This window comes from Dermacentor variabilis, chromosome 5 (assembly GCF_050947875.1).
Source record: "Dermacentor variabilis isolate Ectoservices chromosome 5, ASM5094787v1, whole genome shotgun sequence".
Lineage (NCBI taxonomy): Eukaryota > Metazoa > Arthropoda > Arachnida > Ixodida > Ixodidae > Dermacentor > Dermacentor variabilis.
This window is the reverse complement of record NC_134572.1, coordinates 64,864,343-64,892,309: the sequence shown is the minus strand read 5'-3', so window position 1 is coordinate 64,892,309 and position 27,967 is coordinate 64,864,343. Positions and strand designations below refer to the sequence as shown.

The 27,967-nt window shown below is 49.7% G+C and overlaps 1 protein-coding gene and 1 non-coding gene across 4 annotated transcripts; one reads left to right on the top strand and one right to left on the bottom strand.

The window, feature by feature from the left end:
- Positions 1–10,230: 10,230 nt before the first annotated feature.
- LOC142582704 (acetylcholinesterase-1-like) lies at positions 10,231–22,758 on the bottom strand. 3 transcript variants are annotated; one of them, XM_075692664.1, is made up of 9 exons: positions 22,084–22,758; positions 21,357–21,516; positions 19,995–20,250; positions 17,641–17,961; positions 16,786–16,997; positions 15,444–15,777; positions 12,784–13,053; positions 11,478–11,608; positions 10,231–10,943 (listed from the first exon to the last, which is right to left on the bottom strand). In XM_075692664.1, exons 1-9 carry the CDS (start codon positions 22,739–22,741, stop codon positions 10,799–10,801), a joined length of 2,487 nt encoding a protein of 828 aa, XP_075548779.1. In that variant the 5' UTR covers positions 22,742–22,758; the 3' UTR covers positions 10,231–10,798. The 3 variants fall into 3 exon arrangements, with proteins under 3 accessions (XP_075548779.1, XP_075548781.1, XP_075548780.1); XM_075692666.1 differs by lacking the exon at positions 17,641–17,961; XM_075692665.1 differs by lacking the exon at positions 11,478–11,608 and having other exon boundaries at positions 10,806–10,943.
- Positions 22,759–26,247: 3,489 nt separating this feature from the next.
- Positions 26,248–26,430, top strand: LOC142583831 (U2 spliceosomal RNA). The gene has a single exon (XR_012828668.1). It is a non-coding gene; the product is annotated as a U2 spliceosomal RNA (small nuclear RNA).
- The last annotated feature ends 1,537 nt before the right edge of the window (positions 26,431–27,967 follow it).

Genomic DNA, 27,967 nt, shown 5'->3' with positions numbered 1-27,967 from the left:
TTTACAGCGTTCTTTACAAGGGGAAGCTGACGCACGCTGTATTTATAGTATAGCGTGCACTGTAAGACACAGCATCTTTATTTTACCCTTGCTAACGTTCTGTATTAATAACCTTCTAAAATTGGCAATGCCATCGTTGCTAACTGAAGCACCAGAAATACCTAGCAATCAAATCGGGAAAACATTGAACTATGCTTCTTTTGTTAGTCTTGCTTTGTTCAGGGTTGTGTCTTTCGACATAAGTGAAGCTGATGCACTTACGTATTTTCTGTGGTCGCTGTTATGATTATAATTTTGAAGCATGGGAACCTTGAAAATGCTTGAGCTAGATAGGTTGTCGTCAGCTTGTAACGAGAAATTCAGCCGTATATTGAGCAGGTCTGAAATATTGTTTTCGGTTAGAGTAACCGTAGTAACAAAAATACATGTATCCGCTGTACTTCCTGTGATTTTCGCTCGCTTGTCATCGCCGTCTCAGTATTACATTATAGCTTTGTTGTTTGACCCTGCTTCCAGATATGACTTTCAATTATATATATATATATATATATATATATATATATATATATATATATATATATATATATATATATATATATATATCTTGACCTTGCTTCTCCATAAATGAAAGCCAATTGCGGGGCACGTCTCTCTGAGGCACTGTGATGCAAATAAATATTTCGTAGAACTCGCGCCGGAGCTTACGCTAGTCAAATTAACGAAATCGATCTCAACCATGGGCTTTAATGAATTCGTCAACTTCCTTCCTTATTTTAGCAAGTTTTTCATATCGCTTCTCGGCGGAGCCCCTGCGTTCCCACTGTAGAAGTCCACAGCTCGACAGTGCGGCGCCACCGAGTGTCCGATATTAGGCACCGCGGTCCCCGTCCCAGCAGATGCTCTGTCTGCGCCTTCAGCGTTGTCGTGAAACGCCCAGCTTGCTCTGACGACCCTTCAGGATATCAGCTTCAGTTTCAGTTTATTGAAGCGATAGAAATTTTGTACAGAAAAAAGTAACTCTAGGAGGTTCCATAGTCAAAGACTCGGAGGGACCTCCCCAGTTTGGAGGTCCCTACCAGTCCCTTCCAGGAAATGCAGTGATGTCGATCAGACACACGCCTGGCTTGCAGAAACAGTGGGGTTAAGAGATTAAAAGAAAGGAGAGGGAACCTTGACACTGTCGCTTCATACGGAAGTGAACACTGACAGAGAGAGAGAGGAAAGGCAGGGAGGTCAACCAGACGAGCGTCCGGTTTGCTACCCTACACCGGGAGAAGGGAAAGGGGGAACAGAAAGAGGAAAGCGGGATAGAGGGAACACTGTGTGTGCACGCAGCAAAGCGCCTGGACATCAGTCAAGTTTAAGCAAGTGCTTCGCCGATACGATAGGCTGCCGTCATTCTGCTGTATGAAGTTAATTTTGGTGCTTCCCCTTAGCTGGTGATGCACGTTGAAGTCACCAGTGAGGACCAAGGAGACGGTGGGCTTCAGCAGTACGTTGCAGTGCGTGGCAGTATATCGTTAAACTAAACCCCAGCCTTTTTGACTTCAGTGCGAATAGAATGATGCGGTTGAGCCATGATGCTTACTCAGGAGCTGAAAGTACTGAATTGAGAGCATTCAGCACTTGCTTTGCACTTCGCGCTGACGGAGTGTGTAGGTTATTCAAGAGCATTCGAAAATTATTCATCAGTGACCGAAGCATCATAACTACTCGCCGGTCTTCTTCGGGCAGTTTGTCAGGAACCCGCGCTGTGCACTCTACAGCAGTGCGAAGCTGTATCACTTGACCTGGCTAAGCGGCTCCGGCTGTGGCATCGGCTGTGGCAACGGCTGTGGCATTGGCTGCGGCTTCGGTTGTGACTTACGCGGTTATAGCTTTGGCTTTTGCTTTAGTAGTGCGGACCAAGTTTTATTTTTTTCCGCCATGACCTTGTCAGATTTAAATTGAAGCTACAGTCGGTCACATAGATCTGTCGACTTCAAAAACTGCAGCAGCATTGTATGGTATGGTATGGTGAAACATTAATGAAGTCCTGCAGATCGTGAGCAGCAGTGCACGTATCGCTTTCTGGGCTCGCGATCGCACGTGGTCGCGGGCCAAGTACTTTTTTCGCCGAGAAAGATCTTGGACACAGGTGCTCTAACGCGGTACGGAGTAGAAGGCGCTGGTTGTCGTAGAGGGGACAGATGTCTACTAGAAGAGATGTTTGATAGACTCCTCACACCCACAACTGTCGCAAGAAGGTGTGCCACCTATCTGAGTGAGCAGCAAATACGTGCTTGTGAATGGCACACACAGACACAAGCGACACGATAACGTTGCATCGCAGCGGTGGAGGCCTTGTGGTAGCTGGTGCTTCGGGGAAAGTTTGAGAATTTGCAGGTGACAGTCCGAGAGGTGGTGGAAACTCCAGCCAGCCACAGAGTGGCGTTACGAGCCGGGGATCCGAGTCTTTTTTTTCAGCATCCGCTCTAGAGAGAGGCGTCCGAACACCTGGACAGTGTGATGGGCTCACCGAGCGGCACTGTCAGCGCATTCATTACCAGCGATGATGCAATGACCCGGCAGCCACTGAAAAATGATGTTGTGGCCTCCAGGATCTCGTACACTAACAGGCCGTAAGTTCCGTAACACGGCTCGACAACAAGCTCTAAAGGGTTGGCTTGGAATCATGAAAACAGCTCATTTTCTCGATTATTCCTCATCATCATGCCGGTTAAATCAATAATTAATTCGTATAGTCCCACATGACGATATCGATAAGGGTTGAGTTTGACGCTCTCCTCCGTCGACTTTGCAGACGTTTTACAACCTGACCCGCCGTGGTAATTGCGTAGTGGCTATGGTGTTGCGCTGCTAAGCACGAGGTCGCGGGATCGAATCCCGGTCACTCCGGCGGTATTTCGAGGGAGGCGAAATGCGAAAGCACCCGTGTACTTAGATATACGTGCACGTTAAAGAACCCCAGGTGGTCCAGATTAATCTGGAGTCCCCCACTACGGCGTGCCTCATAATCAGATCGTTGTTTAGGTACGTAAAAGCCCTTAATTTAATTTAAACCATCGAGTAGTTCTTTCAGGCGTTTGCGCTGCATCTGGAGCCAAATTCAGGAAGCTTTTCGTTCGTAAGCGCTGCTTGCTGTTGGCCGACCGCCTCCACTAATCACATGTCCAACGCCGCGACCGGCCAGCATCTGCTCTTTAGCGTAAGTACATTTTTGTCAACAAGGACCCTGCAGCCTAACTCGTGTACCGTTCCAGCACCATTAATCGCTGCCCGTACACAGTGCGCAACGAAATAGCTCTTGCCTGGTCTAGCGCGCTGGCCTAAAACAAGCGTAGGTCTCATTGTACATGTGCGCGAATGATTTGGGAGCGTAGCGCTTCATCGGTTATTCTGGTCGTCTCGCGTATACTACGTTCTCCGGGTGTGGCTAAACCAACCTCCCTTCATAGTTCATCATACAACCTCCCTCGAGCTATAGCTACCAACCGCCGCACCTTTGCGCCCCTGACAAAGCACAAAACAAACACGTCCGTAAAGTGCCACTCGTCGGCTGCGTTTCCCAGGCTTCGTTTACCGCCCGCATCGATACAGTGTTGCGCTTTCGCTCCGCCGACGCCAACGGGCGTACAAACCTTCTCGCTGAAAAACATTCGTCGCTCTTTCTAAACATAGCGAGCTCCTGGTCGATATGCAATGCAGCCTCGGGGCGCGCGACGCCGACAGCGAGCGGACGAGGCGAAATGGTTCTAGCGAGAGCGCGTCTCGCGCCGAGCCCCGCCGATGTACGACGGTGCGCCGCCGACGAAAGCCCGGCCGCGCAAGAAACGTTCAGCGGGTCCTTGCATGCAATTAATCCCAGCGGCCAGGAAAGTCCGGGCTCCGCGCAACGTCTGCGCGCGCGCTGCGGGGGTTTCTCTGGTGCGGAGAGCAGGCAGACGAGGATCCTGGTGGCCGGTCTGCTCCGCATGCGCCAGGGCAGCCAAGGCAGCCAAGGCAGGCAAGGCCGCTTCGGCGGCGGCTGCTGCGGCGCCTGGCTCATCCCTTTTCGGAGGCGCCAAAGTGGGACGATCAACACTCCGCGCCTCATAAAAGTCGGCCCCGTCGCATTCCTCGCGCACTAATAGGCTCGCCGAGCGCTGCTCGTTCTGCGAACGGCTCCGACGGACATGGACACACACAGGGCGGGGAAACAGGTCGACCGCGGGTGAACTGTGGCGTCGCAGGAGCGTGCTCGCCCCGTGTGTGTGTATATACGCGATGCATATTCGCCCCCAAAGGCCTCGTGAGAACGACGCCCCGGCGCCACTGTTATGAATAAGAAAGACCGTCTGGCACAGCCGCGTGTGTGTGCGCTGCCTGCTACGCGACCTGACAGTCGAGGGTCCAGTACCGAGTCCAGGGGCATGCTCGACACTACCAGGTAGAAATGTCCGTGCGTTCGAGTTCGCCGCGCTCGCTAAGCGCCGTGGGATCTGAATTAAGTCACTGCCGCCTACTATACACTAACTCAACTACATGCGGTGACGGCTTAAGTGACTTTAAAATAACGAGCCGGAGACGGGATAGGAGTTAAAGCAGTGAATAGCGTGCTCCTGTAGACGAGTGTCACAACCAATCTGTTCTCCACTAGGAACGTTCTTAAGTCCCTTCGGCGCCCTATAGTCGTAAATGCGCATTGCATCATTTGTTTTGTTACAGTTGAGGCAAACCTGACACTGTGCTCTCTTTACCGGATACTTAAAAGTTGACTGGTGAGCCTGTATCTGAGGAAGGTTATCTCGCTTATTTGCGTTTCGCGCCTCCGCCGTACCCGCGTTTCGCCACAACCGGCACGTTGAAACTAGTTCTCCGTCCGTTCACCTCAAGTCCGAATTATTGGAGCAAGTGCATTTCCATGTCGTTTATCGGTATACCTCGGCTAAGCACTTCATTTGTATCAGAACCCAATGGCACTGATGTAACCTAGAAGGAAAGACGTCCAATAGTGCAGTAGATAACTGCGAAATAATAGCGAACTTCCTGCTAAGGCTTTTTCGCTCATTATCTGGCGTCTCTATTTCTACAGCAAAATTTTGGTGCTCTTTCCCCATCTCACGTTCATTTTTATATTATTTCTTTTTTCCCGCAGGAATCCCGAGAACCTCGCAGGCGACTCAGTAATATCTGAAAAGCTGGATTGGTACAATTGAGCCTACATCTCTATCATATTTTTCTTTTAGGCAGGAGGTGCTACGTTGAACCGCGGTCGATTGTCTGAAACTTCTCTTATCGAATAGTTAAATTCCTGAAGTTATATTCTGTCATGTCGTCCTCGTCGTCGAACGTTGTTGTTATCCTTTCATCACATGTGCCTTATAACCACTAGGGGTCATACACTAAGTTTCATTTGTATTTTTCCCCTTATTTTTCGTAATTGGCCTTTGGTCACTGGCCACTCATTATCACGAGCGCCGAGTATTATGAAGATTCAATATTTTAACTGAATACCAATATTGGAAAAACTGCGTTTTTTTTTTAAAATATCGAATCGAAGGTCGAATGTATTTCCTACTTCTTAACCGGAAAGCAGCACGAAGGAGAATTAAAACTTAAAATCTGTTAACCTGTTAACTTAAAATGTTCATGAATACTGGCAAGAGTTCCGAAAGTCCGTTCGATAGAAATTAGATCACATTTTAGTGCCAGCAGACAAGGACGAAAGGGAGACGCCGACACCACGATTGGTGTCTACGTCTCCCCTTTGTCCTTGTGTACTGGTGCTCAAACGTTATCGAAGTTCGAATACCAACAAGCCCAACACACAGCGGAGAAATGACCACGTTGTCGTCTGTCCTAGTACTAATAGCGTATAATGGCGCCCTCTACGATGGCAAGCACTCCAGTAATCATAGAAGTAACTCCGTATAGCCGTCATTATACTGATATTGGGAGGTATCAGTATGAATTCTGGAATGGAATATTTCGCGTTTAGAAACACAAACATTTATTTCATAAAGGAAGCTTAATCGCACTCGTCTATGCAGCGCTCAACGGCTTCTAACAATGTAGCCCGAAGCAAGGTGATCTCTCTATATCTCCCGCTACATAGTTATTCGTGCCAAATTACGCTCGTAGGCCGTACGGCGTCACTCTGTGCTCACGTGGCAAGATCGATCGACCGAAACACCGTTTGATGCGAGCCGCCTGCAGCGCGTTGGCAACCTTTCCAAATCGCACGCACGGCCGACCGTAGGTCGAAGCTTTTTTTAAGCAGCACGCCACTATGCGAAGGTTATACGCACACGTTCGTGAGTCTCGATCGGTTTCCTTCTCGAGAACAGAGGTGCGTTCATTCGACGTCCGCGCGCGTGATCAGCCCTTCCCAACCCCGGCCGGGCCATTGAATTGTGCTGACGCTATTGAGAGATCATACACCACCGATAGACGACGGCGCACAATCATCTCGGTGGCGCACCATACATATATATATGGCTGCCGTGGACTGAGTTAGTTTTGACAGTGGGCGTAGGAGGCGGAGATTGAGCGTGACGCCACGTTAAAAGCGGCTGTCTGGAAGAGTGGCAGGCAAGACAAAAGGCAACATGTACGGAGGGTGCCAGTCTGGAAGGGAAACGCCAAGTCAACATTGAAACAGGATTACTGCAAAAGTACAGGGTGGAAGGTAGCGCGCTGACACGTGCTGATTAGCTCTCGCGCTCGGTAAAGTCTGATGCGATACATTTTCGCATCGAAGCACAGACAGACGCGCTTAAGGCTGTGGACTGCGCATCTGGTGTTCTCTTATACCTTTCCATCATATATACTGGCGATGAGAAACACCGAACGATAAATGATAAACTGAAGCTAGCGCGAGAAAAATGCCGACCTTGCCAATCAATTTTCTTTCGTGCATCCGTGGTCTGCTGCCATGTCTTCATTTTCAAGTTCCTGAGAAACCAGGCCTGGAAAGATTTTTCTATACAGACTGTCAATATCACTTTCTCACGGCTCTCCTCCTGCTCTCATTTATCTTAAATAATTCAGGTTGCTAATATAGTCACTTTGATGACCGACAGAATACCGTCAGTGCTTTGTAGAAACGATATAGTGAGCATGGGGATACGTGTTACGAGGAGTTGACAAAACGGTGACCCCCTTTTTCGTGCACCGGGACTGACAAATTGAAGCTCAACTTAACTGCCCAACGTGGTGTGCCTTCGAAAGCGCTAACTAGTACCCTTCTTTTTTTGTTACATCGGTGGTAAAGCTTCTGCTGGTTTCTTCCTCCGAATTCTTTTATGCTGTTCGGAAGTTCCGAAAAAAAATATGCCATTGATAACGTAGCCTTCAAGGAAGCAGGAAACTGCAAACAGCTCTGCGCGTTATCGTTGCGGCACACGTGCAGCCTCATGGCCTCCTTCATCGCTTAGCACTTTGTCCCCTGCGCACTTACGCAGAGGTAAAGAAAAGAAGACTTCGAAATATGGGCACGGTACCATCAATTTCGCCCGGACTGCAGAAGTGGCGCGTTCTGTCCGAGGAATCTGCGCAGCCGTCTAACATCCCCGAAAGCGGTCACCGGCCAGATAAGCCTCTCGATCTTATTCAAACTTCCGGCTTGTCGCCCAGTCTGGCTGCCACCGCCGTTAAGCTAGCTGAACCCCCACAACCGCTCTGAACCAGCCTACCGGCTTCCCCGGTAAGAATGACCGCGTTCTTGTTGTACTACACGCGCATGCGCGCTTACAACACGCACCCGCGAGCGCAAATCAGGTATATTCCAAAATTTAAACCCTAAAGTACTGTTCTTCCCTCTTTTGATCATAGCGACGAAGGCGACTTCCGACTTTCGTCATCCGTGTTTCTCCCGGGAATAATCAATTGCTATGCCTCCGAGACAATCGGCACTTTCCCTCACAAAAGTCGGCTGCCGCATTGCGCCCGTTAAATTCTTATTTGCAATCATTAGTTATTAACAAGAATTGCTATTATTGATGAGAGGTGTGAGCAGAGAAGGCTTCGCTTGAAGACATTTCGTGTTCGTTGGTCAAGCTACATTGTCGAGCGAGGTGACAATGCGTTCTGTGGGAACCACCAATTTTGTTAAACTTCCCGGGTAAAAAAAAAAATGCCATGACCAAGGATGCGCAGTGTATACGTCCCCGGACAAAGTTTACGGCACTGAATATTGCATCAAAAATCAAAGACGGTAAGCTAAGCTAGTTGGTGCAAGCTCATAACTGAAAAATCAAGCACCTAAAGGACACGACGATTAAGTAGAATTCAAAAGTATAATTCGTACCAACGTGCTACTAGCAACTGAAGTCTTGTATTCCATACACCAGCGTGTATAGAGAACAAACGACCGGTCACGCGAGTGCTGACTGTTACGCGCATCCTTAGCGACTAATGTGACTGGCGCTTCTCTACGTGCGAGTGGCGCTCCCACTAATCGGACTTCTTAATTAGTGTAATTATTGACAGGCTCTCTACGCAGGGATCTGCAATAGGAAACAATTTCATGAATGCACTGTCAAAACATCAATGAAATTCGTTAAAACAGGCAAAAAGCAAAGCGTGTCCTGCCTGTGCATCTCAACAGGAGGCATCACAATCTTCCGAACGCGGCACCTGTGTTATTTTTTCGGCTATAGAAGTGCCTTACCATTGTTGATCGAACACATATTGACACGCTATGCACTTTTCAACGACTTTCAACTACCCAGCGTAGGGTAGCAAACCGGATCTTCTTCTCTGGTTAACCTCCCTGCCTTTCCCCTTTCCTCTATCTCTCTCTCTCTGATGAGATCGAAATTCCTTCTATGTGCTTACGCCGAAAAGATTGCTCTAAGAGCACATTTACTACTAGGCACCTCCTCTAAACCGAGACTCACGTACACAGCACGGTATCTTGCAGTACGAGTTGCTGCGTGAGGTGACCGTGTCGTTCCACAAGGCACCGGACAGAGACGCCGTTGACACGTGTCCAAAGCATTGGTGTCAAACAGACTTGTCGCAAGTTTACAATGCGTCAGGAAACGATAAACATAAACAGCGCAAACCCAAATGTTTAATGAAAATAATTCGAGTAGTTTGCATCTTCATGAAAGAGCAGTACCTCCGAAGAAAAAAGATATGCGGATCCCACCTATTGTGCGAATCGATGCAAGCGAAGTTTTGTATGCTGTTTGCTTTGATTGACGATAATTAGCGGTGATGTTGGCGGCGAATCTGTAATTTCTTTGGTGTTAAGAGTGGTGATATGATGTTAAACGTTACCTTGCGTGCACCACTGATGTTTGTCTGCGTAGTCCCCGGAACACACAGTGAGCCATGTTTGCTTGAGGGGTTGTTGTGCGTCGTTGTTTATAGTCAGTGAGACGGACGGACGGACGGACGGACGGACAGACGGACAGACAGATGGACAGACGGACAGACAGATGGACAGACAGACGGACAGACAGACGGACAGACAGACGGACAGACGGACGACTGTAACGTTTACGCTATCACAGCCCAGCACCTGTATTTTTGTCGCTTAGGAAATCAAAAACAGCACTTGCCATACGCACGAAGCGGGATGGATGGATGGATGGATGGATGGATGGATGGATGGATGTTATGAGCGTCCCCTTTGGAACGGGGCGGTGGGTTGCGCCACCGAGCTCTTGCTATTATACTGCCTAATGTCTTACCTAGGTTAAACAACATAAAAAACACTATGAACTCCCACAACCAAATTTCCTGATCCCCTATTGCGAACTGTGCTTTTGTACGTCTCCGTTTTTTTTTTTTGCCCTTTCCCTACTTCCACCAATCATCCAATCGCCTCTTACTGCAACACGCACCCTGAAAACCCTGGGGATGCGCGGAGACGAGCGCCATCTGGTAGTGTTGCAAGAAACCCAGCGGCACGCGCGGCAAAACCGTCACGCAGCGCGCCCGGAAAGTCGGGAGAAGGGACAAAGAAAGCTTCGACGATCGCGTCGTGAACGCGTGCGATTTCCGTATGGACAGGGCGCCTGGCAAGGACAACGCAGTCGCCTTTACCACTGGCGTGTTCTTCTACCATTAGCATGAGGATAAGAAATGGTTGCCAGAGCAACATCATCTACATCGCCGTGCCTGCACGCGAACCACAATCCCCTCTTAGTGTCACTTGCGGGCTAATTGCATCCTGCAATAGCCCACAAACGTGCCACAGCCCCTCAAGACAACGTAAGCCGCAGGCGGGCGCAACATGTATGGCCGCTGAATTTGAGGCGGTCGTCTTTATTAAATGTGAAGCGTCGTGCACAGTGAGCTATATATGCGTGCGCTGAATCCACATTACTAGGAGGAGGGCTGAGTGATTCTATAGTATGAATTCAAGAGTTCGAAGAAAACTCGTCTGGCCGCGAATACTCGTAGTCAAGGGTAAAATGGACACCGGCCAAAAACATTAAAATAAAAGAAACCGATGTGTTTCCGCTGAGTCTGTCGCAAATGTCGTTCAATCCTCGGGTAGGTCAAGCGACCAGGGAAGCACAACAGAGCTGGGTATGAATAACATACAACAGTATAACAAACGTTATACAGAGCGATACTATACTCTAAGATACTGTGCAGTACACTGGTAGTGCAATAAACAATATACCATACAGCAGCATACGATACTATACAATAAAATACCACATATAAGCCCAGCTCAGTGGTTTCTAAGTGATTTTAGCCGCGGTTATAGTCAGTGCCCCAAGCAAGTCCACGTACTGGTCGCGGATCCACAGTGCTAATCACAAAGATGCGCTCGCCCAGGCATAGTCCAAGCATCTTATACGAGGTGCTTTCGCAGTGCTTCGCACTCTGCCCTCCAAGTATCTTGAGACACGACGCGCTCGGGCCATGCCAGCTCGACCGTGGTCTGGTTCTCAAGATGGAACGTTGGCCATGCTTGTCCTTGAACCGTGGGTAGCTGCCTATAGAAGAACACGAACCACAGCGTTGCGCATCAATATAGATGAATGAAGTGGCCAACTGTGCATTACGCAGGTGTTGAATGAATCATGTTTTATTAGAAGTAGGCGCTCCTTTTTTTTTTCAGCACGCACGCACGCACGCGAAAGTGTCGCATATATCTATTAACGTGGAAATAATGGGAGTTGGTAGTCTTGTAGGGTTACTGAACCAAGATAGTTCTGCGGGCGTTGGAGCAGTGTAGTTTGCGCAGTGACAGGGGTTTCGCATATAAGTTTATTAGGGTTCTGTATTTCGCCAAGAAACTTATGAGGACGGTGGCACCAGTTCACACGCTTCTGAAGCGTTATAAACGACTCTAGGCATGGATCCGCTATCTCGGGTAGGTCATACGTGATGTGCGGAGAAACGAACTTGCGCGTTCTTGCATGTCCACTGTTGCATTTGTCATTAATCACGCTACGCTGTGCACCGCTTCATGTTTAGGCGAGAGATAGACTGTACTGGTAAGATAGGCTATCGGAGAACTCAAATACCCGGACTTGGAGAAATTCGCCCAGATTTCAATAAGGCTGCGACTGTAGTCCTTCTCCTCCTTTGGCGCCGAGTACTCGCTCCTCAGCGGAAGCCCGAAAATGTACCCCAGATCTTCGAAATGTGCTTCGGGCTAAGGAAAAAGAAACAAAACAGGTTAATTTCCCGTTCAAGTGAACCAAGCATAACACAAGTGCTTTACGTCTGCTTTCCAAACGTCCATATTTGTTTAATATTCATTCGTGCCAAAAAATCTACGCAGCCTGTCTCAGTGATGTGCAACGGGCAAATACAGCGAATATAGGTAGCTGTAGGAAACGTAACCCTTCAAGTCTTCCTGCTGACTGTGAAATGTGCCACAAACCCTTAAAGGCCGACTGCAAGGAAAGTTTGGACAGCGTAAAAAGCCTAGTTTATGATAGCGTAGAAATACAGGAGTCTCCTTGCAAAATTCGACGTCTAAACATACAAGCTGGAGCATCCCGAAAAACGCGCAAGAATAACCGTTTTCGATACCTAAAAAAAAAAAAACGCCCCCATTACCGTTCGCCGGAAGTGACGCATCACCCTAAAACATGCAAGATATCGGCATGACCTCCGAGATAAGGCGGCGCCCTCGGCTTCTGCCCGCAGCGCGGTGAAAACTCTGAGGCGGCGTGCTGGGGATTACGTCATGGCGACGACCACCAGGCGCACGCGCCGCCTGCTTAGGTACTGTTTAAAGGCTGCTAACAAGAAAATTATGCAACTGCCAGCCCTGCGACTCTGCCACGATTGCCTCAGTAGTGTAGGCTACAGATGTGTAACAAATTTAGCCAAAGTGAAATTCGTTGCAATTGGCCTTTAAGCATAGAATCTGTTGACACTGCTACGTATACTGAGCTGGCGCGCTTCGTCGCTCAATTCTTTCGCACATCTTTAGCCATATTCGTTGATTTAGTTAAGGGCACGTGCTGCACACAGCCCTTAACATTATTCATAAATGTGCCTAGTTTTATAACCTATCTCTCAAGCGTCAGTGAAGTACCAAAAGTTATGCAGAAAGCTCGTTTCATCTTAACCGCGAAACTTGACACTTGGCTGAAACGATATGACATTAAAGGTGCACTTGCAGATGGCCGCCTAAAAAGCGAATGCTGTGCTTTGAGGACTTAAATATGCTGAGTGAATAAGAAAATACCAGAGAAAAGAACCCGGAACAACGCGTTAAACACCGTCTCCCAGAGGCACGCACGATTTCGTGCGGCTATAGAAAGCTGGACAATGTTGCACAAACAGTTTCGGTGCATCGCTGTAAAGGGAGCAGACCTCGTCCCCGTCACGGTCTTGCTCGTCGACCAGTCGTTCGTACAGGAGCGTGTGGTTGATGATGTAGGCGTAGACGGCATTCGCCCCATTGCGGGCCAAGTGCTCAGTGAAGTAGTGCACCGGGCAAGCACTGAGCACGGTGCCGAACACGCTCTGCATCCACTCCATGTCATGTTGGGACGCGGCGTGGGCGTACGTGGCCACCACCTTCTCTGGATCCGGCACGCCCAGCCACCGAAGCACGGACACGGCGTCCTTTTCCAGAGATGCCTGGAGAATGAAAAGCCGTCTGAAGTGAAATGGAACCCGCGATAAATATATATGACAGTCGGCGATTCGTCATAAATTCATGAGCGTTCCGCATTCACGCCATCAAACATAGAAATATTTCACATGGCTAGCTGTGGAAGAGGAAAGCTGCATTCTGTCCCGTAAATTGCAGGCATTAAAGCGAAAGCTTCAATGCCGGCAACAAGAGCCGCCAGCGTGTTTCAAAGAAAGAGGGCTTGTCCAGTGTGCGCTACTAATCCTTTCCAACTCCTTTTTCTGGTTCTCTGGTTGGCTGGTGGCACCCATAGTTTCTTGCATCTTCTTCTTCTTCTTCTTCTTCTTCTTCTTCTTCTTCTTCTTCTTCGTCGTCGTCGTCTTCGTCGTCGTCGTCATCAATAACAAGAACAACATCTGGTTGAAGACCATGTCTCGCGAGTATTCGTTGCTTGAAAAGAAATTCGATGCTCCCTACCGTATCTCTTTGTTAGGTGTGTGTATCTCAAACGGCAAGTCAGACTGCAGCATTCAACACGCCGATGATTCTGCGCGGGTCCTTGCTTCATAAAGAACTTCGCGACACTGTTGGGCGCAGCTTCTATATCTGGTTGTCTTATTCCGTCATCGTGCCATAGTCGATTCTAGGGTAGAAGATGAATATGTAATGCGTATGATGAATACTAATTGGCATCTTTACTAATGGGAGGGGGGGGAGTCTATAGCAATTTTTTTTAGCAATCAATGCTCACTCTTTTAAGCTCTCTCTAATCTCGTCGTAGTAATGTGTCTTTTTGTAGAGAGAATTGAGACGCGGGCACACATGGCAGCACGTAAAACAAAAGACTGGCACCAACTTCTTGCTGTTTCATCAATCATCAAAGTATGCCAGCTCATATCAAAGTATTATTATCTGCGTCGGACCTTATTTTCACGAGGTTTTCTGGAAAACTTATGGGAAACTGGTGCCATGCCTGCAATGCAGTTTTCATGCAACCGCCGCCAGCATGTGCCTGTTACCCTTTACCTCACCCACCGCTGTCACGCGGTGTCTCCCAAGATTTAGCTCGGGAGTTTAACCCGACATGTGTCAGTGTTTATGTACCTCGGATTTTCTAAGCAAAATGGCGTCACAGTGAACGGCGTAGTGTTAAAATCGTGCATCGAAAACCATTGGAGCATTGGTGCGCCATGTGACCTTCTCCCCGTTGTTACGAACGGCCTGCAAGGGTACCGACCTGCAAAATTTACCCAGCCAGCCCCATCTGTGGAGGTGGTGAGCTTCCCAGAAGCGACCTTGGAACCCTTCCCCACCTGCTGCGGTGACTCGTTTTGTAGGGACGACGATGTGCCGCATCAACACCCCCTCGGCGCCGCTATGACTAAACGCGGTCGGCGGACCAAGTATTGTTAGTGGATTCACCGTGGCCGTCACGGCTTGTTTGAAGCGGTGGAGCTCCTGGGAGAAGATGTCTTGCGGCAGTCTCCGGTGCTTAGAAGTCATGGACAGGCTCGGCGGCCATTGTCTGCGGAGTCAACACTGGGATGAAGAGGCGCCTTCTCGGGGCAAGACCCGTGTCTGCGAAAACCCTCTCACCTTGGTGTGGTCAGTGAAACCTGTGCGAAAGTGAGTGTGTGAACCCTCCCCCCCAAAGGTGGGTCGGCTACGATGACTTTGAACGCTCCGAATTGGTAGCAGGTTGAACGGCCCTTTTTCCCTCACCTAGGGATCTAGGGAGGACAGAGTGTATTTAAGGAGCCGTTCGCGGCTCCTCGGTGTGCATTCCTCTCTCAGTAATGTTAGGCTGATGAACTGTAACGTTCTCATGTAAATACTGTAAATAAATCCCATATCCCTCGTTCTCGATGAGAACAAGTTTCTCCCTTCAACAACGTCCTCAGCGTGAATAAGTTGGACGACGGCATGGGCCTGCTACCACCCATTTAATGCCCGACCCCAACCATGACACTGTTCTCCTTCTCGCAGCCGTATACAAGAGCCCTATTTCATGGCTCTCTGGATGAGGTTGCACTGCAGAGTGCTTATCTTTGCCTTCTCCTACCATTCCCGCTGCCGGCGCAGAAAACGCTGACGTCTCCTCGACCCGCGCAAGCCTCAGCGCTGGCGGCCTCGTTCGCGTTTACATGCGCGCTGCCAACGGGTCAGGCTGAGTCAGCCTAACCGGACTCGACGCTCGCTCAGCCCGACCGGCTAGCGTTTACATGAACTTGACAGGCCGATTGCAAACCGACAAGCCAACTCGACGTGCTTCTGTCGGTTTCGTGTAAAGGACCACAGAAATGTGTCCGTGTGTTTTAACTCGCGCTCAGCGGGGAAAAAAAAGAAAAACTGGCACGACGCCGAACGTGCGCGAACGGCTGCAAGACGCACTTACCTCGAACACAGATCCGGCCACCCTGTTCCTGAACAGAGCTGCCTGGTGGACGCCTTCCAAAGTCGTATGCCCGATAAGCACCTGCTTGCTTTTGAGCGTGGCGACATGCGGCAAGTCGCTCGGCCTGACCGGCATCAAGTCGGTGCCGTGTGCAGGGAAGAAGAGGCTCGTCAAGTGCTCCCTCGACGGCGACGACGCTTCGAGCAGCGCGGTCACGCTCACGGATCGCAGGCACGCGTTCGCCGATACCACGTCGTCCGCCGGGTCAGCGCAGCCCAATTCTCGTGATAGGGCCGCTGTCTTGTTAGTCGCCTCGGCCCTGCCGTCAATTTGCCTGGGAAAGAGATATTCTACCCTGAAGCAGAATGGCGCACAGCTGCTAGAAAAGTTGGCATACAGCGAATGTATGGAGACCAAGACGGGAACAGAAGACGAACGGTGGCAGCTCACCTGATGGATTTAGTCGAAAAGAGCTGTATAGATAGCGAATCGTCACCAAGGAAATAACAGTTCAGAAGTCATATTAACGCTTGATAAGAAACGCAAACGCGACAAAAAGAAATGCTCTTACTAATCGAAAGATAAGAGACGGTTCTGATTTTTCTTAGATTAAAATACGGCACTCTTCGCGAGTTCCCCTGACATCGGTACTCGTTTTGTTTTCGTGAGGACTTGCCTACTTATGCTGTTGTTTTCGAAATAAAAAAATCTTTTAGCTGAAGATCAGCACTCTTCTTGTGTTCTTGTATTCGGAAGTGTCCGCATTTATTACGCTGCGCACACTGATTTTCTTTCTACTGCCGAGAGCCAAATTTTATTGAGAACGGTGATTTGATGTGTGGAGAAGATGCGAGCGTCAAGTTATAGTTCGCTGCGCTAAGGCATCCTTGCGCTGGATGTGCTTTAATGTGAAATCAAAATTGTTGCCTTAGGTCATTTTCACGCGACACTTACATTTCGCGCGAGCTAGCGCCTGCACAAAACGGCGCTGGCGAAGCATTTCCCGAACGCCTCCCCGAGTTCTTTCGTAGTATAGTTTGGCGAAACGCGGTCGCCCGAAGCTGATTTCTTCACATTAGGAGGTACTGTTGGTTGAAGCCCACTTCGCTAGAGTTTCGGATTCACGACAGCGTGATGGAAACTGTACAGACTTGCCCATGTGTATGCGTCTCTCTTCCCTTGTGTGGCTTTGCATTAGCGCTAGTTTCTTCACAATGAACCAACGTCAACTTGTTCGGCAATCAACGATCAGGCTCCGACAGGTCGTGCACAGTATTCCTGCCATTTTCTTTGCAAAAACTACGCTCAGTCGACAGCCGGGGGGTTTTGTGCGCAGACACACCTGCTGTACGGGCTGTTGCTCATGACGATGAATCGCTTCACGTAGCCCATCCAACCGGAGTTCGGGTTCAGCATGTGCAGCCCTACGGACACAGCTCCCGACCCGTGACCCGCCACCACTATTTCGGAGTGGTTCCCGCCGAAGTAGGCGATGTTCTTGTGCACCCACTCCATAGCCGCCAGTTGGTCGTACAGGCCCATGTTTCCCGAGTCCTGCGTCGCGCGCAATTGGTACCTTTTTTGAGTTAACCGAAATACTCTTTAAATACACTATAGGTGGATATATTATGTGTTGTACTTTTTATAGACTGCATTTTTTTAAAAGTGCACACGGATCATTCTTACCGTGAGTGGAGAGTTGGCGCACACACGCACGCACGCCCGCACGCACGCACGCCCGCACGCACGCACGCACGCACGCACACACACACGCGCACACACACGCGCGCACACACACACACACACACACACACACACACACACACACACACACACACACACACACACACACACACACACACACACACACACACACACACACGCGCGCGCGCGCGCGCGCGCACACACACACACACACACACACACACACACACACACACACACACACACACACACACACACACACACACGCACACAAGCGCGCGCGCGAGCGCACATCGACCTTGGCAGAAGGGACTCTGCTTTAAGCGTTGCAATGGAGCTGCCGTCAAGGGCATTGATATCTTCTGGTAAACCACAACGTCTAGAAGGTATAGATATCCGTGCGCTCTAATATCGCCAATACCGACAACCACAATACAGTGGGCCACAGTGGGTCGTACAGTGGGTCGTACAGTGGGCCACAATTTTTTTTTACCCTTGCGGTGGAGGTGCACAAGAATCCGAGAGCCCCTAGCCGGTAGGCGAAGGTGACCACGGCGATGTCTCCTAGCGCAGCGAGAATGCTTCCGTCTTCGGTGACGTCACCAGCGTCTCCCTGCTGGAATAGGCTGCCCGTAATGAACACCAGGACGGTCTTGTTGCCACTGCACGAAGTCCCGAGCCCGCAGCCGGTCGGTATCCAGATGTTGACGCGCAGGCAGTCCTCGTCCGCGATCCAGCCGGTGCCCGGTCCGGTGTTGCCGAGACGCGGCTGAGGACACGCCGTGTAACGTTGGTGGATCCCATCTATGGTGGTCTGGGAGATAAGAGGTTCGTGTTAGTATGTAGTCACTTGGGATCGCCACAGGGTATTGTGTGAACATCTCTACCCGAAGCACTGTTGTTGACTGTGGTCATGACGGCGCAAGATGACGTAAGCAACAGTAACTGTTTGTACGAGTTGACAATATGCACACGGTCTTGCTTCCGTATATACTTTGGCTCCTTCGTGGTGTATGGTGTACACGAAAGTTTTTTTGTACGCACTCCGTGCATTGAACAGGCAAGTGGCTGCAAATAGAACTGGTAAACGTAGCAGCCTTGAAGCACATCACTCTGGCCGACCTTCCACCTATCTCTGGCAACAAGATTTCCTTGTTTCTTTTTCTTTCTTTTTTCTTTAAGGCGAAGCTTTACTTGCTTCTTTGGCCGACTTTCGGGGTGCTGCTGCTGTGGTCTTTCTAGCGCGCGCCGCTGCGTTTCTTGCAGCACCCTGAGATGGCGCTCGCCTCAGCGCATTCCGGTCGGCGCCGCCGAGGCAACGTGCTGTGCAGCATGTGCTGTGCAGCAAGCACAGCATGTGCTGTGGCACATGCTGTGCTTGCTTTTCTATGCGACAAACATGCAGGTGCTGGGCTGTGGAGGTCGCGTGATGGGCTGTGATGGCTGTGAAACATTACAACCGTCTACAACCTAAAGACAGCGCTTGGAGCTGGCGTCTGGACAGCGTGCTGACCACGTATGCAGAAGGAGCACGTAAACACGCACCAGCAAAATGGCTCCGAAGCGTGCACTCAGTGTGCATATGCCTTTGAGCACCACGTTTCGCATCGCAACACAACGTGGTGCGGACCGCGAATGCATGTCCACAATCTATACACACATTTGTAATAATTGAATTACGCACAGCTCCATAGCTCAGTTAAAGTTGAACACATCTGTCACGATGCGATGTACCATATGTGACGCAATGATAATGCTCAACCCTCTCAGAGATTATGAACAATGACGCACAACAACACCTCAAGCAAACTCGTCTCCTTGTGCGTTCTGTGGACTATGCAGACAAACAGCAGTGGTGCACGCAAGGTAAGGTTTAACATGAACTCGCCACTCTCGTATGGGACTAAACGCTGAAGAAACTACGTATTCACCGCCAACATCACCGCTAATTATTGTCAGTCAAAGCAAACAGCATACAAAGTACCGCTTAGATCGATTCCCACAGTATGTGGGACCCGCCATGTTTTTTTCTTTCTCAAAGAGTGCCAAATGTAGGGCAAGCTTTAACTTCCGCCGAAGGAGTAACCACTATTCAGACTGTACGACACCTTCGAAGCTGCAACGGTTGTTGCTTTTTTGTCATTTGTCATGTTCCGTACGCAGTGCTATTCTGGTATTCCGCTGTAACTGTGATGTACAGGACAAAGTATATACACGGAGTAAACCGCGATACGCTTTCATGATAAGCAAAGGTTGAACCCATCGCAACCGGCATTTGTCCGTGCACTGTGGCGAGTGTGGTTGTCAAGGTATGCTGTTTAGGGTACGGCGTGTAAAGATAGTTAAGAAATTGTGAAAGCGAGTTTGATCGGAAAATCGGGTTCTAGCAGCGTCAGCGCCTCCTTCTATAGCACTGGGTAGAAGCGAAATCGCTTATCTGGATTCTGCCGACTGACCGTGAAGCGATTTGCCTCGACCTCGATTTGCCTATATCTCAAGTATAACTTTCCATTCTCATAATAAAAATTGAAGGTTAGCGCACCGTCCTTGTTGTTTTCTTTTTTATTCACGTTGTTTAAGCGGTATACCGTTAAAGTAACTGTGATGCAACGCTTGGTTGAGCAGCGGAAGCACTGCATGCTTCGAGACGAACACCACACCAAATTAACAAGTCAGGTTCGTTGCGCATGCAAAACGCTCTTTCTACGACGTGCAGACATATAAGTCACCATTAAGTGCGTAATTAATTGAGTCGCGGTGTGTCTGTCCTCACTGGCAACGCGACACCCGGAAGAGAGGCCCAACTGCGTATAGCCCGGGCGCATACGCGGACAAGCGCACAGTCACCCCGTATTGCGGTGGCACCGGTCGAGCGAATCGCAGAGGTCCCACGGGAGCCGCGGCGTACGGGATGGCGTTGAACGCGTGCACCAGGCGGCCCTCGACCAGGACGGCGACGCCGCGCACGGCGCCGAACGGGCCCCGCACTTCCACGTACTTCGGTTTCGCCGTCACGTGCGCGGCCACGAAGAACGCCAGGAGGATCAGCGCGGCCGCCACCACGCCGCTGCCCATGCACATTAGGTAGTCGTTCTGGCTGGCCCTGCGAGCGAAGCGGTTGGGTCGGGGCTCAGTCGCGTGTGGCCGGTCATTGTTACCGAGTGTCGATCATGAGAACAACCAGCAACGGATTTGTGCCCCGAAGCGACCGTATGAACGGGGCATCGGTGAGAACCAGCAGGCAGACGCCAATCGTCGGTGGTGACCACGGAGTGGTGATGACTGACGAGCTATCAAAAAGAGCTGTCGGAAAAGCTAAGAAAAAAAAAAGAAGTGCCCGCAGCGCAGCCCTACAAAGCTGTCGGAACGCGCAGTGAGACGCCGGCGTCGGTGTAGCCGGCGCAGCATGCAGAAACATGCGTTGGATACAACGGAGAGTATAGAAGTACTGAGGATACTTGATAAGGCTCGAGTATAGTGAAGCTTTCGCAAACCATGGGTATATTTCAAATAGTTGCTAAGCAGACCCCTGGGACTTCCGAAGGATGCGAGAACTCTCTTGTACAGCTAAGCAGTCTTTCGTGTATGTCTGAGCTGCTCTGATTCACATAAATCTTCTAATTTCTGAACGTATTAACGCGTACACGTTCTTTGGCAAGCACCCCAGCAAAATCTGTCTGTCACGCGAAAAGTGTAATGCCTTGTATCTGCACAAAAAATCGTAATTTGCGAAGTTAGAACATCTAATCTTTATGATATTGTAAATGTATATGATTGATAGCTTTATAAATGACAAGGAACAATTGAAACAACAAATTTATGAGCGAATACCCATATGATCATATTTTGCATACCCGTGGCGATATATAGTTCTCCATAGAAAATGCATGGGGAAGCCTATAGTAGGGGCGTGTCAAGTGAAACTTATGGTTGGGCCAACTTAAATTTGGGGATAAAATTTGTCAGTTGGCCAATTTGAAATACGGGGGTAGGTCAACTTGAAATACGGGGTCGGCCAAGTTAAATTTGGGGGTGGGCTAACTTGAAATTTGGGGATACACTTGCGCCTATTTAGACAACTCCAGTGGATTTTCCGCACAACGTTCTTACAGTGGAACTGTTCAACTGGCGTATCGCCGTGTCGCCGAGTTTCAGCTAATTCGAACAAGCACCCTTTCGAAACGATTCCGTTAGGAAAGGGCGGCTCACACCAAGGCCGGCCGATACTCGTTGCTGCTGAACATTGACCAGAAGCTGTGCACCATGGGCGATGCGTTGCCGGAGGAGAACAGGCTGGCGGTGCCCGAGTTTGGTTTCCCTGGCACTCGGCTGGACATCGGCGCGGTTTTCAATACGCTGTCGTCGGGCACTGCGAGCGTATCGGCATGTTTCCCAATCAATCAATCAATCAATCAATCAATCAATCAATCAATCAATCAATCAATCAATCAATCAATCAATCAATCAATCAATCAATCAATCAATCAATCAATTAATTGATCGATCAAACGATCAATCAATCAATCGATCAAGCTGCTGAATTTAATTCGAGCCCACCCATCTGCAACAGACGTGACGTGGGATCGCAAACTAGCAAATGATGAAATTTAATTTCACCTGAGCATATATACACTTCAAATTGATGAGGTACTTGTAACTTTGCGTAAGTAAAACAAGAGATAAAACAATACTTGTTGCCGTGTCATTACGCAATCTAAATGTGGCTGCTATAGCTGAAACATACACCCACTCGGATAAAAGGACGGGAAGATGGAAAGTGCCAAAATCAAGCAAGCCTATTTTGTTCTGATGCACACCTATAAAACGCCCCGGCGGAAGCTTTGCTATAACGTATCGTTAGTGCGTTTCACTGTCAACCCTGTCCTGACATCGCGTTTTTCAGTTCAGCCTTGTTTTCGAGGACATCACCTCGTACCTTTCGGGCTGCCAGCTTTGCTTGACGCATCTTGCTCCGCTGCAGGTTTCACGGCTTGCTGCTCCGACAGCGGTGACCAAGCTGCTGTGCCGTATGCGCTGAACAGGCCCTGCGGATGCTGTTCTGGACGTGGCGATGGCACAGCGGCAGCTGAACTTTTCAGCTCGGTCGGTACCATCGAGCTCCGCTGTTCCTCCTCTGCCGGCAGACTCTGGGCGTTTTGAAGCTGCGGCGTCCGCTGTTCCTCCTCTGCCGGCGGACTCTGGGCGTCCTGAAGCAGCGGGGTCCGCTGCTCCTCCCCTGCCGGCAGACTCTGGGCGTTTTGAAGCAGCGTCGTTTCTTGCCGGCAGAAGGATGCCTCTTGACTCAGCGGCGTCGGCGGGGAGGTCTCGACGAACGCAGTCGACGCTTGTCCGCGTTTAGCTTCGTCGGGAGGCTGTTGCGATGATGAGGAGCCTGCAGCCACTGGCTGCTTGGGCGCGGTGCTTCCGTAATCTCTACGGCGAACGCGTCGATTCGACAGTCTGGATGCTGACCGCATCCGCGACCGCGACTCGCCGGAAGACTTGCGAGAAGGAGCTTGCGGGGCAGGGTCCTCACGGCGTTCGCCCTGAGAAGTCCGAGGCCGGACGCTGCTTGCCTGCTCGGCCTCGGACATGGCTCGCCTACGGGGCTAATCTGTGTCGTTTGGAATAAGAGTAATGACGTGCTGCAGGTTAAGACTGCACAATACTTCACGTTTCGTCAATTTCTTCGTGTCTAGTCTTTCGCGCTGTTCGTAACAGGGAATCCATGACGACTCGTCCAGGTGTCGACTCTCTTAAAGGGACACTAAAGGCTAATACTAAGGGCTAATACTAATGCTTAAAGGACACTAAAAAGCTAATACTAAGTCGACGTGGACTGTTTAAGTACCATTCCAGAAACCTCGCAACGCTTGTTTCGTAGCAAGAAAAGACTTTGTTTACGATAAAATTGCATCTGAAGGGACCGAATACTTTTTTCGTAATTCAAATCTTCCGCGCCCCAATCGGGTGAGGGGCCAGTTGCATACGCCATCACCATCCGTTGCTGCCGCGGGTGAGTAAAACTGCGCCCTACAGACGGCGGTAACGAGCCAATACAGAGCGGTGGATAGCCGCTGCAGCTGCTTTTTTGGTCAAGTGGCGTAGACCGTTCGTGCATCCCGCGACATCACATGGAAGTTGAATTATCTCCTACTTGAGGTTTGTGCAAGTTTCGCAAGGCAGCAAAACGAGTGTAGCACTACGTGATAACGAAACTACTGAAACACGAAAGCGTGGTCGGCGCTTTCGAGCGAAAACGAAACCTTTCGACCGACCGCGTTGTTGTCAAGGGTAACTTCAATGAGTTATATTTTCTAAAAGTGAAGTAGAACTGAAGAAGTAGCATTTTATTTCGTCTTATAATATAATACGAGGATATTTTTTGCAACGAGTGGTTGAGTACTAGTCACAGAATTTCACTGAGGAGTGCTTTCGTCATCGGGCAAGTAGTTGAATGTCACGGAGGAGTCCTTGATTATGTCCTGCATTTACCTCAATTTCTCGACTATTAAGGCTCTGTTCGCGATAATATTGACGCCTTAGAGATTGTCGAGCACTAATCTATCACTTTAGCTTGACTTAATATTTGCCTTTGGTGTCCTTTTAATGCATAGCAGCACTGCTGACAGCTTAGGGAAGTGGTGTTATGACTGCAGGCGGTGCCGGCTATCATGGGCACTGTCAATGCCTGGCTCATCGCGGTTACGTCAACTCTTCCGCTACAGACGAAGAGGCATCAGCATCTGGCGGTTTTAAATGGTCTTCTTCACAAGTACTAACCGAACCCTAGGCTGCTTCGCTGGTGGCTTTCGAGTAAGTGACTAGTGACGTTACCTACCGTATAGACTGAACCACAGCACATGCAAGGCATCGTAGTTAAGGGTCATTATATAGCGCGGCATGGATTTATTTCCTCGCGCGGTTTGAGTATCCTCCTACAAGTATTGGCGAAAAAAGAAAACGTAGAAATTTAGCTTTCAGTCAAGCCACACCGTTACATTATGAGGCATCCGTAACTAGCCAGTCATATCTCTAAAGCATGCCGGGCTAGGCAACTTAATTTGAGTGCAGCGCTAATGTATAATTTTTTCGCAAAGTCTGATCATAGCGCTGTTTTCAAATCTCGTGCTCGAGTCAATCGCCTAAGTCCCTACTTTTGTTAACAGACCAGAGAAACAGTCAGTTTGCGCTTTGTGCCAAGGCTAGCCCGGGTTGTGCCAAGGCTAGCCGGCGATTGCCTAATGGTTCCGATTAATTGCATTGAATTATAGCTTCGACGATAATTCTACACCAACAAGAACAATCAACAGAATCCTTGGGGGCTGCTCTCTATTGAAGTTGCTTCACACGAGATGCGTTACTGTGATCGGAATCACAGCGGCCGTATCCGCCTCAAGACCGTCACGTTCCTGGGGGTGCTTCCTCGTTCTGAAAAGTGGATCGTTACCTGAGGGTTCTCGCCCAAACTCAACAGTAGCAGCGGATGCGTAGGAACGTCTGACCCGTCAGTGTCTGGTGGCTTCTTCTTGTCCTTCTTCTTCGCGTTGGTTGAATAATTGGTCTCAAGGGAAAGCGCGCTGCCAGCCGCGAGGCAGGGGATAAATGAGGCCTGGTAGAAGAGAAGTAGAAGAATAAATTAACCTTGAGAAACAAAACAAAGCAAGAGAAAGAAGTGAAGTGAAATAGCTTCTAATGGCAAAATTTAGAGTTGTTTGAGTAGAGGTGTTATTAGCCAGATTTAAACTGGTATGAACAATAACACTGATACATTTAGCCTTCTCGCCTGATGAAGAAAATTCAAGTATACGACTTAACCAATTTTTCTACGACTGAGAACAACTGCCGAGGTTGCCACACAGAGAGCAACACTGAAGCCAGGCCGTCTAAGGGGTCCTCCGGTGGTCCCTTCATTTACATTAAAGGCAGCTACTCAAGGAACGAAAACGCTACAGAACAACTCATTGAGCACTTCGAATAAAAAGAAACACTGTAGAACAAGTATATTTCATTGACGCTCACCAAAATGAGGGAGTCAAGAAGTTCACTTCTCCAACGAGGTTTTTGGAGGGACAGACAGCTAAACTTCGTGAATTCATAAGGGAAGCAGGCAGCTGAGTGACTCTATCCTCCACGGAAACGCTTCAGGCCATCAACACAAGCGTAGCGACGTCTGACTCAACATGGGGATTATTTTCCAAGAAAACATGCTTTCTTTAGTTTTCATTTCTGTGATCCTGTGCACGTTCCTTCTTTACTCCTCCTCTCTTTTCTTTCGATCTCCAGCCTGCAAGCTCATTGCCCCGTCATGCGCACTGGTCGAACAATGAAGCAGTCAGTAGCTCGCCGTTGCATCCCGCTCTTCTCTCTCTGTCTCTGTGTACTTCTTTTTACCCCTCTTCAAATGAAACCCTTCCGTTATTCACGCGTTACCGACACAACCAAATCGTCGCCACAATAGCTTTAAAATCCATTCTACTCTGTTCCATTCTACTCTGTGAAAGCGGATGACCAACGAAGCTGTGTATGTGGGACCCTTAATGGCGAACTGTCCATTGCCGTGCATCAGACGCCGTATGCAGATAAATGAAAGGCGAGGCGCGACTAGTCGCTCCTCCACGATGTTGAAACTCGGAAGATGATGAGGCACCGGGGGTATACATTCCTATGTAATGTTGCAAAACGCAGATCAACACTTTTTACTAATGAATCCCGGCACGTAGAACAGACACGCACGTCGCCGCACTCCGAGGGCACACACACTGCTTCGCCGTAGCCAAGGCGATCGTGCGTGGGTCGACGTCCCGCAGTGCAGCAATGGTTGTGAGGTCACTCGAAAACCACAAGCGGTCTCACACAACACAGTCCACACAAAATTGGTTCCTCACAAACTCCCTCCAAAATCTGGCCGTTGCTCCGGTGAAACGTTGGAAGTTTGTGGGATCGGGGGCCACATGGGGGGACGGTTCGAATTTCTTTCGGCCCCGTGGTTTTGGCGGGCCGCACGCTTACGGGACCGCCACCACGGGAGAGTGGAAGGAAAGGAAAGGAGATACGCAAGCTCTTGGAACGCCGACAAAGAGAGGGTGGTGTGAACGTAAACGCGGCCGACGTGGGTCAAAGTTAAGTATCTGTTCCTATCAGCTTAACATCTGACACGGTTGTATTTGGACCCAAGGTATTAAACTTATTTTTTGCGAGTTGGTGGAGTGCTTAAAGCCTGCTTCACATCCACCGCGGGTCGGTCCGGTATCGCTCTGCCTTCGGGATCGATCCACATTTTCGATCTACACGGCTCGATAGACGCACGCACTTTTTTCGAGAACCTAGCCATGTACAGCTTCGTGGTAAAAAGTGGCTTGATTGGCAACGAGTCAGTGCCCGCGGTTCTTGACGGCAAGACCACTACCACATCTCTCTAAGTTTAGTCCTACATTTTCTTATATTTAACAATGCAAGAGCTCCCAATAATCGAAGCTGCCGTTTTTTTCATTCACTTAGCTTTTCGGCGAGAAAGAGGAAACTCCCCGGCCCGAAGACGTAACAACGTGGCCAGTATAAAGCAACGTGTTTCGCCACTAGCAGGAGAGTAAACTGTGTCACATCAACCGCCTCGGCATGTCTACCTTAAGTGCTTCAGGCGCGACAATAGCCCGTCTATTGCAGCGCAAATTGTCGGCTATCTATTTCATCGAGGCAATCTAAGCTCGGTGATGAGCTTTCGATAACGGCCTACAATGGCGCCGAAAACGGTGGCGCCGATGATAAATTTTCTCTTGCCGCTCTTCTTGATGGCTTGATCGGAGATTATTCCATCACGGCCTCTTATTTCGTGCACGCGGTTCAGTGCCCTGGCGAGTGGCGGCGAGCTGCCTGCGGCGACCGGCCTCCACCACGCAACGCGTCTCTGCCGTGCTCGCGCATGTGTATAAGATGAGCGGCAGCGCGAGCCGTAAATCACGATCCCATTAACCGGTGTCCTTGTTGCGACCTGCCGAGTCTTTCCCCCAAACGCTGGCTCGAATTCGGATGTACCGACCGGAGCCCCTATCGAATGCGATTGCGGAGCAGTGTCTGCTTATGCTTTTCTTCGAGCCAGCAACCGCGCGCGGGCAGGCATCGCGTAATTGCACGAGCGCGGATCGCGAGCGAAGGCTTCTGATAGACACTCACATCCCGGCATATGTCCGTGCGTGCGTGCATTAAGCGTATATATAGGCCTGTACTTCGCGCAGTTCGCAAGGGCATCAACTCTACAACTTGCACACGTGAGCGCTCGGCATGTACGCTTGCCGACATGTAATGTGCCACATGTGCGTACCGCGAGCGCGCACCCAAAACGCACATCCAATCGACCAAGTGCGCGCTTTCTGTGTACGTTCGCTGGAAGTAGGCTGATGCAAAGCAATGGATGACCGCTTACTTTGGCACTCGGCAAACACAGTATACGCGCCAGTTTGCACGGATCGCGCGGGGACCGCGTTTCCATGGGTGTATAGTATTAAGACGTTCGTTCCTTGACGTCTTAATATACTCTATACGCCAGTCTGTACTGCTGCACTGGCTTTTTTTTTTGTTGCACTCTCTCTATCTGATCTTCAGCGCGATGATCATGGCGCAGTGAAGCTGCTGAAGGAACCAACCCTCGGGCGGGTAATTCTGGCGATGCCTATCATTGGTGAATTGGGCGATCAGTGTACGTAGCGAATAGTCGACGAAAATGCAGTGGCGACACCTGCGCAAGCGCCCTTCTATGCGCAGCAACGAAGTGACTGCAGTGCGTGCCCGCATGCGCGTATGCAGGATGCGCCTGTAATTGT

Excerpts from the sequence above, each read along its gene's own strand:
- LOC142582704 (XM_075692664.1), bottom strand. The coding sequence starts at position 22,741 with ATGTCCGAGGCCGAGCAGGCAAGCAGCGTCCGGCCTCGGACTTCTCAG. Across the intron at positions 16,998-17,640 it reads TGTGCACCTCCACCGCAAGG|GACTCGGGAAACATGGGCCT; the intron begins GTAAAAAAAAAT and ends CGCGCGACGCAG. Across the intron at positions 10,944-11,477 it reads GCGAATTTCTCCAAGTCCGG|GCAGCTACCCACGGTTCAAG; the intron begins GTATTTGAGTTC and ends GTTCTTCTATAG.